Source organism: Prenolepis imparis, unplaced genomic scaffold (genome assembly GCF_030444845.1).
Source record: "Prenolepis imparis isolate NDT839.2.m4 unplaced genomic scaffold, iyPreImpa1.0 SCAF_7, whole genome shotgun sequence".
NCBI lineage: Eukaryota > Metazoa > Arthropoda > Insecta > Hymenoptera > Formicidae > Prenolepis > Prenolepis imparis.
This window is the reverse complement of record NW_028141165.1, coordinates 17,215,422-17,227,707: the sequence shown is the minus strand read 5'-3', so window position 1 is coordinate 17,227,707 and position 12,286 is coordinate 17,215,422. Positions and strand designations below refer to the sequence as shown.

The 12,286-nt window shown below is 45.7% G+C and overlaps 2 protein-coding genes across 2 annotated transcripts; both read right to left on the bottom strand.

Moving 5' to 3' along the window:
• Positions 1-226: 226 nt before the first annotated feature.
• Positions 227-10,600, bottom strand: LOC145938664 (cytochrome P450 4C1-like). Its single transcript, XM_083042431.1, is given in 6 exon segments — positions 227-423; positions 486-635; positions 832-1,000; positions 1,247-1,315; positions 10,512-10,574; positions 10,577-10,600. Coding segments are annotated over 6 exon segments (672 nt in total).
• LOC145938935 (uncharacterized) lies at positions 8,720-9,454 on the bottom strand. The gene is made up of 2 exons (XM_083042858.1): positions 9,172-9,454; positions 8,720-9,095 (listed from the first exon to the last, which is right to left on the bottom strand). Exons 1-2 carry the CDS (start codon positions 9,175-9,177, stop codon positions 8,748-8,750), a joined length of 354 nt encoding a protein of 117 aa, XP_082898984.1. The 5' UTR covers positions 9,178-9,454; the 3' UTR covers positions 8,720-8,747.
• Positions 10,601-12,286: the final 1,686 nt, after the last annotated feature.

Genomic DNA, 12,286 nt, shown 5'->3' with positions numbered 1-12,286 from the left:
AAGGTACATGACACATAATTGCTCTTTATTTTGATAAATTTTTACATTATAAAAGTCAATTTTTGTCAAAGGAATATATTTCAATAAAAAAATAAAACATATCTTAATTTAACTTACTGTTAAATAATATAATAATGTTTATATATATAAAATATATAGTATGTTAAAACATTATATAATATTTTTTTTCTTTTTTTCATTTTTGCAATACATCAATTTTTTACATTCATGTGGTATCGATGTTAGTTTCAAATGATTGTTTGCATCTGATTGGAATAAATCTTACGCGAACTGGATGAGAAGGACGAATTATTATATCGGCCCTCAGCCAGACATCCTTTAAATAATCAACAGGCTCCAAGTAAAAATTATGTACCAAAGGAGCTATCATAGCTTTCAACTCCAGCAAACCGAATCGTTGGCCTGCAATTCAAAGTGTATTAAAATTTATCGACGAGCAGAAACGAAAATCGCGACCAATTTACCTATGCAATTCCTCGGTCCAGCGCTGCTGGATTCTCCGGGCAAAAATCTATCCGGATCGAATACTTCTGGATTTGACCAAAAATTGGGATCTCTGTGAAGCCCATAGATATGAAGATGTAGAATCGTTCCAGCAGGCACGACATATGACTCTGAAAAAAATATTATAACATTAGATGCGATCTACAAAAGTAAGAGTTTACTGAGAATAAAAATATACATAATATTGTATGCTTAAAATGTTAAAGCAATTAAACTTTATTTCAAACTTATTATACTTCCAATAATATACTCCGTAATGTTAATTGTTCGTAGATACATATATGCAGCAAAAACGTGATTAATTACCTAATTTTACGTCTTCCGCAGCTTTCCGTGATATAAAAAACACGCTTGGATACAAACGTAACGCTTCCTTTAAACATCTGTCTAAATATGATAAATTTTGCAACGATCTCATCGTAAGTTTCCCTCCGTTCTCTTGCATCACGGTATCGACTTCAACCCTCACACGTTCCTGTTTCATCGATAATAATTAAAGATCATTTTTATTATTCTGGTTTTTAAGCGCATAAATACAAATAAATTTTTAATAAATAAAAAAAATTATATTTATTTTAGAAGTGTTTTAATTTTTTGAAAATATATGTATATATTGTTATATAAAGAAAAAATGCGCTACAAAAGCGTGAAATTCGTACTACTTTAAATACAATTTGCAATAAAAATAATATATATCGCAATTTATTGAGGAAAAAGATACCTGAATATCTTTGTGTTCAGCTAATAATAATAAAGCAAAAATTATACCCATTGCTGTAGTGTCATGACCCTGTAATTATCATATTGCAATTTATACACACTTATTGTTAGATAATCTCTCTTTATAAAAAAAGGGATGTTAAGTCGATTCTCGAAAGTCTCGAAGTATTGTTTGCGCGTTGTGCATTATATTCGTAGCATGGAGATTATCATCTGATAACTGTCAAAAATATTAACAGAGTTTTAAATATTGTAATATATTATTTAAAACATATTATTTTATTTTATTTTATTTTGAACTAACTGTCAAACTGCTCTAACTCCGCGATGACAACCTCTCGATGCTATGTATACAACGCAAATCGAGGCAGCTAATCAACATCGCGAAAAAGAGGCAACAATACTTGCGAAAATCGATTTTATATGCCTTTTTAGAAAGGGTCTAGAACGATACAAGCGCGATTCCTCAATTTTATGTTAAAGACAATGATACAGAAATCAGCTGATTACTGTCAAAAAAATATCAATCGAGTTTAAAGTACTCTATAACATTTTATTTAAAACATACTATTAGTTTAATTTTTATAACAATATTATTTTAAAATTTAATTAGCAAATTAACGCTTTAATCAGCTGCATGTCAAAAATATTAATAAAGTGTTAATTTGCTATACTTAAATTTAAAAAAATATTATTAAAATATTAATATAATTATTAAAATAGTAATATGTTGTAAATAATACACGTTATAATACTTTATCCTCGATTAATATTTTTTTACAAAAAACAGCTGATAACAGTCAAAAATATTAACCGAGTTTAAAGTAGCTAATTTCTATCAAAAAATATTAATAAATTCTTTCGTCAATAAAATCGTAATTAATTTCGACGTTGTGATTATCTCGATTATCAAAAGATTCTTATAGAAAGTTCTACTTTTTTGTTCACACTTTCTTTTAGATTTAAATACTGAGTTTTTATGCATAATTAATTGCATAATTAATTAATATATATTTTTTTATGCGTTGATTACAATATATGCATGAAAATATGTGAATTAATTATACAATGCATAAAAATTTATTATTTAAATCTTTAACAGAGAAAAAAAATAGAATTATCTGCAAGAATCTTTCGATCAAAATATCTGCGCTTCTATCAGATTCGCGCGTCTGTATATACATATCCACCACGTTGCACGTCTCGCGCGAGACTGACCGCAAGACTCTGAGCAGCGGTATCGCCAAACGCAGCCTATACATCCGCCACGCTGCGCGTCTCGCGCGAGACTGACGGTTAGTCTCGCAATCGCAACGTCTCGAGAATCGAGAATCAGTCGCGCGCGAGACGCGCAGCGTAGTGGACGTGTGGGGTGCGCTTGGCGACATCGCTCCTCAGAGGCTTGCGGTCAGTTTGGCGCGACACATGCAGCGTGGTGGATGTGTACAAGGCGCGCGAATCTAATGAAAGCGCAGATATTTTGATCGAAAGATTCTTGTAAAAAATTCTATTTTTTTTTTGTTCTCTGTTAAAGATTTAAATAATAAATTTGTATGCATTGCATAATTAATTCACATATTTTTATGCATGTATTTACAATCAACGCATAAAAAAATATATTAATTAATTATTAATTAATTATGCAATGCAATAAAAATTTAGTATTTATATCTTGAACAGAAAGTGTGAACAAGAAAATAGAATTTTCTACAAGAATCTTTTGATAATCGAGATAATCACAGAGAGAATCACAACATCGAGACTAATTACGATTATATTGACGAAAAGATTTATTAATAATTTTTGAAAGAAATTAGCTACTTTAAATTAGGTTATTATATTTGACAGTTATTGTCGCAAATGTGTGTGTGTGTGTGTGTGTGTGTGTGTGTGGGGGGGGGGGGGGGGGTAGGCGAGCATAATGTGCTATTTCAAGAAATATGCAATTCCGGCGATCATCTATAACGCGACGGCTAATAAATCCGAGCTGCCGGCCGATGCGTCGGCGCAAGCCCGCGCGCGCTCGCTCTAGCGCGTCGTCAAACATCGCGCGCTCTCGCTCTAGCGCGTCGTCAAACATCGCTCGTTCGAAACACCGGCCGCTCGAATCATCGCGAGAAAACAAACGCGCGGAAAACAAACAGCTTTGTCCTCCGGCTTGCGAGAGAGTCCTTTATCGCTCCGTCACGAGACCAAAAATTGATGATCTCATTTTGGTACTTTCTCGAAGGTCGAAAAGGATAAAGCTGCCCGTTTAGCGCCGATCGCTCTCACTCGTCTTGACGTCGTTCGTACCGATAGATCGCAGTTCGCAAACAAGTTTCTTTCGTTATATCGCACTTCCGGCTGATAAATAAGCTTCGCGCAGCGATTGCACTTCTCGCAATCGCCGTGTATCAATCTCTGTACATTAACTGTAAATATAGTGCCGTTTCAAATATTCTTTTGTGTCGTTCGATTCTGTCTCTCTCGTTCTGTCTCTCTCGTACTGTCTCTCTCGCACTCGCGTCCGCGCACTACACCGCAATTCGCGCACTTAAACTGCACATTTTCTGGTCCTTCGAGCCGGATCCTCGCGTCCTAGTGGTACCCGGCACCCGCAGTTGTCGCGACTTCGGTGAACCAGTGACGCAGTGGTGAAGTGTTCGTGCATTCTGAAACAGAATGGAGGGTTTAATCAACTCTCAGCGCGAGCTCCACAGGCGCATCGCCCGCATCTATGAGAATTTGAAGAAGATGGGTTCCGCCAAGCTGACCGCCTCCTTGGCGGAATCTGCGAGGAAGGTCCTAGAAACAAAATGGACGAAATTTGAGGAGCAGCATGAACACTTGTACTCCGAATACAGCGATGAGCTAAAGGGCGACGATTACATCACCTCAGACTTGGCGGGTCTCGTCGAAGACGCGTACATACGGCAACGCGCCGCGCTGTTGGACCTCGAAAGGTCGCTCTCCGCCGCAACGACGTCGGAGCCCGCGCGAATCGAGTCTACATTGTCGCGCAAGACTCTGCCTCGGATCCAGCTGCCTCAATTCTCCGGCCGGTTCGAGGAGTGGCCAGCCTTTCGCGACCTGTTCCGGTCGATCGTCGTCGAGGAGCCGTCCTTGTCCAAAGTAGAGAAGATACACTATTTGAAGACAAGCGTGAAGGGCGACGCCGAGCAGTTGATCCGGAACCTGCCGACAACAGAAGACAACTTTGAGCGCGCCTGGGCCACGCTAAACGATCATTATGAGAACAAGAGACTCTTGGTGAGATCCTACCTGTCGGCCTTCACATCACTGCCGCGAATGAAGACTGCTTCCGCGTCAGGTCTTCGTCGCATTTTTCATGGTGTGCTCTCCACCGTCGGCGCTCTGGAGGGCATCGGGCGTCCGATCGGAGCCTCCTCGGATCTTTTCGTCCACCTAGTGGTCGAGCTTCTCGATCCGAAGACTCGGCGCGAGTGGGAGAGCTCTCTTGGAAAATCATCTGAGCCACCGACCTATGAGGAGCTTCGCACGTTCCTGCAGGAGCAACTGATGACGCAGGAGGTGCTGCAGACGATCAGCGCCGAGTCGTCCGGCAAGTCAATGGAGAAATCCGGGAAACCTGCTCGCTCCAGTCTAGTAGGAGGTAAAGGGCCGGACTCGAACCGCAGCTGCCCCCTGTGCAAAAGGGAACACTTTTTGGCTTATTGTGACCTGTACAAGAGGAAGACGGCACAGGAGAAACGCGAGGCCGTCACTACTCACCAACGATGTTGGAACTGCCTGGGCCGCCACTTACTTGGAGAGTGCAACTCCGCCAAGGTATGTGTCAAGTGCTCAGCTCGCCACCACACATCCTTGCACGATGCCTTCACCGCTGTGCCCACCGCCGGGCCATCCGCGTCGGCTACAGTGCACGTCGCCAAGCAGCCACCTGCGGAGTGCGGACCGGTTTTACTCGCGACAGCTCGTGTGCGGGTAACGGATCGCGTCGGAGTCCGTCACATCGTCCGCGTGCTCGTGGACCCGGGATCCGAAACCTCACTAATAGCCGAGTCTCTCGCGCAGAGACTACGCCTCTCGCGAACCCCGTCGTCAGTGGCCATCTTCGGGGTCGGAGGTGTTCAGACGGGCTCTTCACGAGGTCGAGTCGCGGTCACCGTGTCTTCGTTAACTGGACACTTCTCGCTCACCGTGTCATCCTTGGTGTTGCCGCGGCTGACGATCTACAGCGGCGCGTCAGACGGTGTGACTCGGTCGTGGTCTCATATTCACGGGCTCGAGCTCGCTGATCCCGAGTTCCACCGCCAGGATCCCGTGGAACTGCTGTTGGGAGCGGACGCCTACGCCAGCATCGTGATGCCCGACCTCCGACGTGGAGAACCCTCTGAACCAATCGCGCAGCGGACTCAGCTAGGTTGGGTGCTGCTGGGAGCCGCAGGCGTCGGTCACGTTGCAACTCAAGTGTCGTCTTTGCAGTGCTCCGCTGTGGAAGAGCTCACCAGGCTGGTGCGACGCTTCTGGGAAGCAGAAGAGCTTCCTCGGGTCGCGCTGCCGTTGACCGCCGACGAACTCGCGTGCGAGGAGCACTTCGCGCACACGCACGAGAGACTTAGCGACGGTCGCTATCAAGTGCGATTGCCCGTGCGCTCGGATCTGCCTGACCTTTCGTTCACACGTCGCGCCGCTTCCCGCATGCTGGACGTCATGTCGCGAAAATTCGTCCGCGACAGCGACTTCAGTGAGCGGTACCACCTCTTCATGGCCGAATACCTGTCACTCGGTCACATGTCGCAAGCCGTCGGACCGTCGCCTGCGTCGAAGACTCCGCTTTGCTACCTGCCGCATCACGGAATGCTGCGGGGCTCCGGGCCCGAAGCCAAGATCCGCGTGGTCTTCAACGGCTCTTCACGCAACGCGGCCGGCGCTTCAATCAACGCCTTTCTTCACACCGGACCGAATTTGCTGCCGGCGCTCGCGGACGTTCTGATCCGTTGGCGACGTCACCGCTACGTCTTCGTGGCAGACGTGGAAAAAATGTATAGGCAGATCCTGGTGCACCAGGACGACCGAGACCTGCAGCGGGTTCTGTGGGGAGAGAAAGACAAGCCGTCAGACTATCAGCTCAACACCGTCACCTACGGCTTGGCAAGCGCACCGTACCTCGCCATCCGCGTGCTGCGCCAGCTAGCCGCAGACGAGGAGAGCCGCTTCCCGTTGGGCGCCGACGTGTTGAGAGGAGACATTTATGTCGACGACATACTCACCGGAGCGGGTGATTTGGAGGAGGGACGTCAGCGTCTGATGCAGGTGTCAGCTCTCTGCAGGGCGGGCGGTTTCCCTCTGCGAAAGTGGGCCGCAAATCATCGGGCCCTCCTGGAGGAAGTCCCGCTCGAACACCGCTTGACGTCTTCAGCCGACGCCAGCCTGCCGACGGACGACCACTCCGTGCTGGGCCTCCGATGGAATCCGGACAGTGACGACTTCGCGTTAATAGTGCGGAGAACACCCCACACCACGCCTACAAAGAGATCGGTGTTATCTCAAACCGCTAGACTGTTCGATCCGCTAGGCTGGATGGCGCCACTCATCGTGCGAGCGAAGCTGCTCGTCCAAACTGCATGGTTGCAGCAGCTCGATTGGGACGCACCGTTGGCCAAAGAAGCTTCGTCGTGGACCATGCTGGAGGAAGAGCTGCCGCTGCTAGAAGGAGTTCGACTACCGCGTTGGTTTGGCAGCGACGTCTCCGCGAGTGCCTGGGAGCTCCACGGCTTCTCGGATGCCTCCGAGCGCGCCTACGCCGCCGTGGTATACCTGCGATCCACTGTCGACGATACACCTAGCATCTCCCTGGTTGCTGCCAGGATAAAGGTCGCCCCGTTGAAGAGAATATCGCTCCCTCGCCTGGAGTTGTGCGCTGCGACCTTGCAAGCCAAACTAGCCGAGCACATACGGCTTACGCTGGGCCTGAAAGTGTCGGCGGTGAACCTCTGGACGGACTCCACAGTTACGCTCGGCTGGGTACGTGGACACCCTACAAAATGGACCACATATGTAGCAAATCGTGTGAGCGAAATACAGCGAGCAAATCCAGAAGCAAAATGGCGACACGTACCTGGCCGAGAAAATCCAGCCGACTGCGCATCCCGAGGAGTATCACCGAGGGAGCTTCTCTCACATCCTCTCTGGTGGAGGGGGCCGAACTATCTCTGCGAAAGCCCGGAAGCCTGGCCAAAGGACGCCAGTATGGAAGCCGCCGATGACATCCCGGAGCAGCGACCGCTGCGATGTCTCGTGGTTGCCGACGTTCGGGAACCCGAAGAACTCTGCCGTTTCTCGAGTCTCCGTCATCTACTCCGCGTCTCCGCCTGGATGTGGCGCTGGCGGAGCCGATACCACCAATCTGCAGAGATCAAAATGGGCACGGCGCGTCCGGCACTCTTGGAGCCACGAAAGCTGGAAGCGGCAATGCGCCGCTGGATCCGGGTGGTGCAGTTAGTGCACTTTCATCCGGAACTGGATGATGCCCGCGCCGGGAGAGCCATGCCTCGACGAAGTCCACTCCGCAAGCTGGCTCCGACGCTCGACCACGAAGGGATTCTGCGGGTACAAGGAAGGCTGAAACATTCCGTTTTAGACAACGATCAACGCCACCCTACAATACTACCACCGGAGTCCCGGTTAACTCACCTGGTGATAGACGCCTGTCACCGACGCACGCTGCACGGGGGAGTCCAGGCCACCTTGGCTAGCATCCGGCAGCAGTTCTGGATCCCGCGGGGACGTCAGCTGGTTCGCCGACATATCCATCGCTGCTTTACTTGCGTGCGATGGCGGGCGGCAACTCCACAGCCGATGATGGGTGCTCTACCACGGGCACGTGTCACTCCAAGCAGGCCATTCATGCACACCGGGGTGGACCTCGCGGGCCCCGTTTGGCTTCGGACTTCGAAGGGTCGCGGCCAGAAGTCATATAAGGGGTTTCTGGTCGTCTTCATATGTTTCAGCTCCCGCGCTGTCCACCTGGAGGTCGCAAGCGATTACTCGGCCGACGCCTTCCTAGCTGCCTTCCGTCGCTTCGTGTCGCGCCGAGGGCTGTGCGAGACCATTTACAGTGACCGTGGGACGAATTTCGTCGGCGTCGACAACCAACTCAGGGAGCTCTTCAAGGCCGCTGGCCGAGAGATGAGGTCGATCGCCGGACACCTGGCAGACGACGGCATCAAGTGGAGTTTCAATCCGCCGGCTGCCCCCCACTTCGGAGGGCTCTGGGAGGCGGCGGTCAAAGCGGTGAAACACCATTTGCGACGGACCATCGGAGAGACAAAGCTCACGTTCGAGGAGCTCACAACACTCCTCGCCGAGGTCGAAGCATGCCTCAATTCAAGACCACTTCAGGCCTTGTCCGATGACCCGGAGGATCTCGACTCCCTGACGCCTGGACACTTCCTGGTTGGCGGTCCGCTCAACGCGGTCCCAGAGTCCTCGCTCCTGGACGCGCGGCCAGGTCGGTTGAGTCGTTGGCGCCTCCTTCAGCAGATGCGCGACCACCTGTGGCAACGTTGGACCAGCGAATACCTCCAGGGACTTACGCCAAGGCCCAAGTGGTGGGCCACGCGAGGGAACCTGAGGGAAGGCCAGCTCTGCCTCATCAAGGGCGAGAACACCCCGCCGTGCCGCTGGCCGCTCGCTCGAGTCACTCGCCTGCACCCGGGACAGGACGGCCACGTGCGCGTGGTGGATGTCCGGACCGCCGTCGGCGAGCTGACCCGCCCAGTGGTCAAGATTGTGCCACTGCCGACGACAGACGCCGCGGATCCGGAATCGTCCGCGTAAATCATCGCGCTTCGATCTCCTCCGCGCCACGCGTACAATCGCGCCTGAAAATAGATGCACACTCAATTACACACGTATTCGTTTCCGCTCAGTAACATTGTAAGTCGTACGTTCACTCACTTGCATAATTGTCGCGTTGTCCGGTCCCGAACTTGTCAGCTCGAACACTCGCCCTTTTCTCGTATCACGTCGCAACGGTGCACATGGGGCACATAACCTCACCTGTCAAACGCGCGACTGCACGCCCCTTGATTTCGATCGCAACATCGCTACGATCGATTCGAGACATATCGCCGCGAAGAATGCATCTATGAGAAAGGAATCGCGAGGTTGGTCGTCGCTCGCATCTCGACGAGGCGGGCGGGATGTCGCAAATATGTGTGTGTGTGTGTGTGTGTGTGTGTGTGTGTGTGTGTGTGTGTGTGTGGGTAGGCGAGCATAATGTGCTATTTCAAGAAATATGCAATTCCGGCGATCATCTATAACGCGACGGCTAATAAATCCGAGCTGCCGGCCGGTGCGTCGGCGCAAGCCCGCGCGCGCTCGCTCTAGCGCGTCGTCAAACATCGCGCGCTCTCGCTCTAGCGCGTCGTCAAACATCGCTCGTTCGAAACACCGGCCGCTCGAATCATCGCGAGAAAACAAACGCGCGGAAAACAAACAGCTTTGTCCTCCGGCTTGCGAGAGAGTCCTTTATCGCTCCGTCACGAGACCAAAAATTGATGATCTCATTTTGGTACTTTCTCGAAGGTCGAAAAGGATAAAGCTGCCCGTTTAGCGCCGATCGCTCTCACTCGTCTTGACGTCGTTCGTACCGATAGATCGCAGTTCGCAAACAAGTTTCTTTCGTTATATCGCACTTCCGGCTGATAAATAAGCTTCGCGCAGCGATTGCACTTCTCGCAATCGCCGTGTATCAATCTCTGTACATTAACTGTAAATATAGTGCCGTTTCAAATATTCTTTTGTGTCGTTCGATTCTGTCTCTCTCGTTCTGTCTCTCTCGTACTGTCTCTCTCGCACTCGCGTCCGCGCACTACACCGCAATTCGCGCACTTAAACTGCACAGTTATCAGCTGATTTCTGTCAAAAAATATTAATCGAAAATAAAGTATTATCAACATTATTACTTTAATTTTTATAACATATTACTTTGAAATTTAATTAGCAAATTAACGTTTTAGTAATATTTTTTGAAAGAAATCAGCTGATTAAAGCGTCAATTTGTTAATTAAATTTTTAAATAATAATATGTTGTAAAATTTAAATTATAATTTGTTTTAAATAATATGTTATGGTACTTTAAACTCGATTAATATTTTTTGACAGTTATCAGTTGATTCTGTCAAAAAAATATTATTATTTTAATAATATTATTCTTTTTAATATAAAATCGAAGAATGGCGCGCGCTTATGTTGTTCTAGTAATACAAAAAAGTAAAAAAGATTACATAACATACTTCAAACATAAAAGTATCGATTTCCTCTCTAATATCGAAGTCAGTCAAAAGATCATCTCAAGATATGCTATTATTAGGAGATCCAACATGGCTAGCCGCTTTTTATTAACTAGAAATAAAAAAGAAATAAGAAAAGACGATGTTCGATTCGAAAGAATTTTATTTTATTATGCCGAATGGCAAGATGCGTATCAGCGTCTGCAATGCGACAGGAGTGAAAATAAAGAAAAATAAGCAAACAATGTACATAAGAACGGATACAGTAATACTTTGCTAAAAATGAAGAAAATATAATCGAATTTCGCGAGGGGTTACCGCGTCTGGAAGATTATTCAAACAATCCGCAATCTCTGAAATTAATGATAATTGACGATTTTATGAGGGAATCGTCATCGTGCGACACTATCGTAGATCTATTTACTAAAGGAAACCATCATAAGAATCTTAGCGTTATATTCATCTCGCAAAATCTCTTCCACCAAGGCCGCGATATATTTTTCAACGATAATTATATAATAATAGTTTACAAAAATCCGCGCGATCGTGCTCAAATTTATCTTACCCGTCAAGTATAAGGTATATTAAGCTATCTAAGCCAAATCATCAAAACACAATAAATTATATATGGAATTAATTTGCTAATTTTTTGCTATTTTTTGCTGTAAAAAATAATTTTTTTGCTCAAACCATTAAAAAGTTACGAAGGGCTAAATAGCTTAATATTAAGCTATCTAGCCATTATAAAAAATAGCATATGCATAAGTCGGAGAAAAAAATTAATAATACTAAAATTTTTTGCTATTTATTTGCTACTATTTACTGCCCAAAATATTTTTTTTGCTCCAGCTTTTAAGAAAATACCAATAACAAAACGCGGCGCTCAAGAGTAAAGTGCATTAAAAAAATTAGTTGCTCGCATTATTATAGCATCAGAATATTCCTTGAATTATTTGCTCTCAAGATATCCAGGTCCTGAATTTTTTGCTCGCAAATATTTAAAACATTTTTATTTTATTCATTATATTAGCTTGTTTAAATAAAACAACTTTTTCTAAATTTTTTTTATATCTCTGTTAGTTACGGGACTAATTGTGTGTTTAAACATTTAAACTCTAAACACATTTAATTTATTTGTATATAACTTCTTTTATTTACTTATGTATATTTTTTATTAATTTTGTGTGTTTGTGTAATTTAATATTATATATATATGTATATAATTATTTATTAATAATAATTTATTGCAATTGTTTTCCAAACTTTGAAAAAAAATTATTTATAAAGACATGATAACTAAGCTTTGATGTGTAGAGACAGTGCCGCTGTTTATTCGCGTACTTTACGCGGCGTAATACAATCCTCAAAAACGACGCTATTAAAAGTGCCGCGATCTCAGAAGTATAGTGCGTGTTACGGCAGCTCGATGCGATAAGAGAAAGAGGGAGACAGTAGATTTTCAACTGTTTTTATATTCGAGACAGTCGGTACTCGGCAATCAACAGTAGCAATTCAGTAGTTTCGGTGATTTCGATCGAGTGTTCAGTAAAAATCTCAAGTGATTTTATAAGTGAGATTAAGTGTTCATTCTATTTAAACTGGTTAAAATGATCAGGAAAAGGGGAAGGCCTCAAAAAGTTAATGTGAAACTATTAATAAATTGTTTCTGTTAAAGCGTAATCAAAATTTATATTATAATTCTATCCTTTTGTGAATTTATGTCTTATTCTATATACACGACTCTCGAATATTGTGTTTAAGTGTTTTTGTTTGAGCGA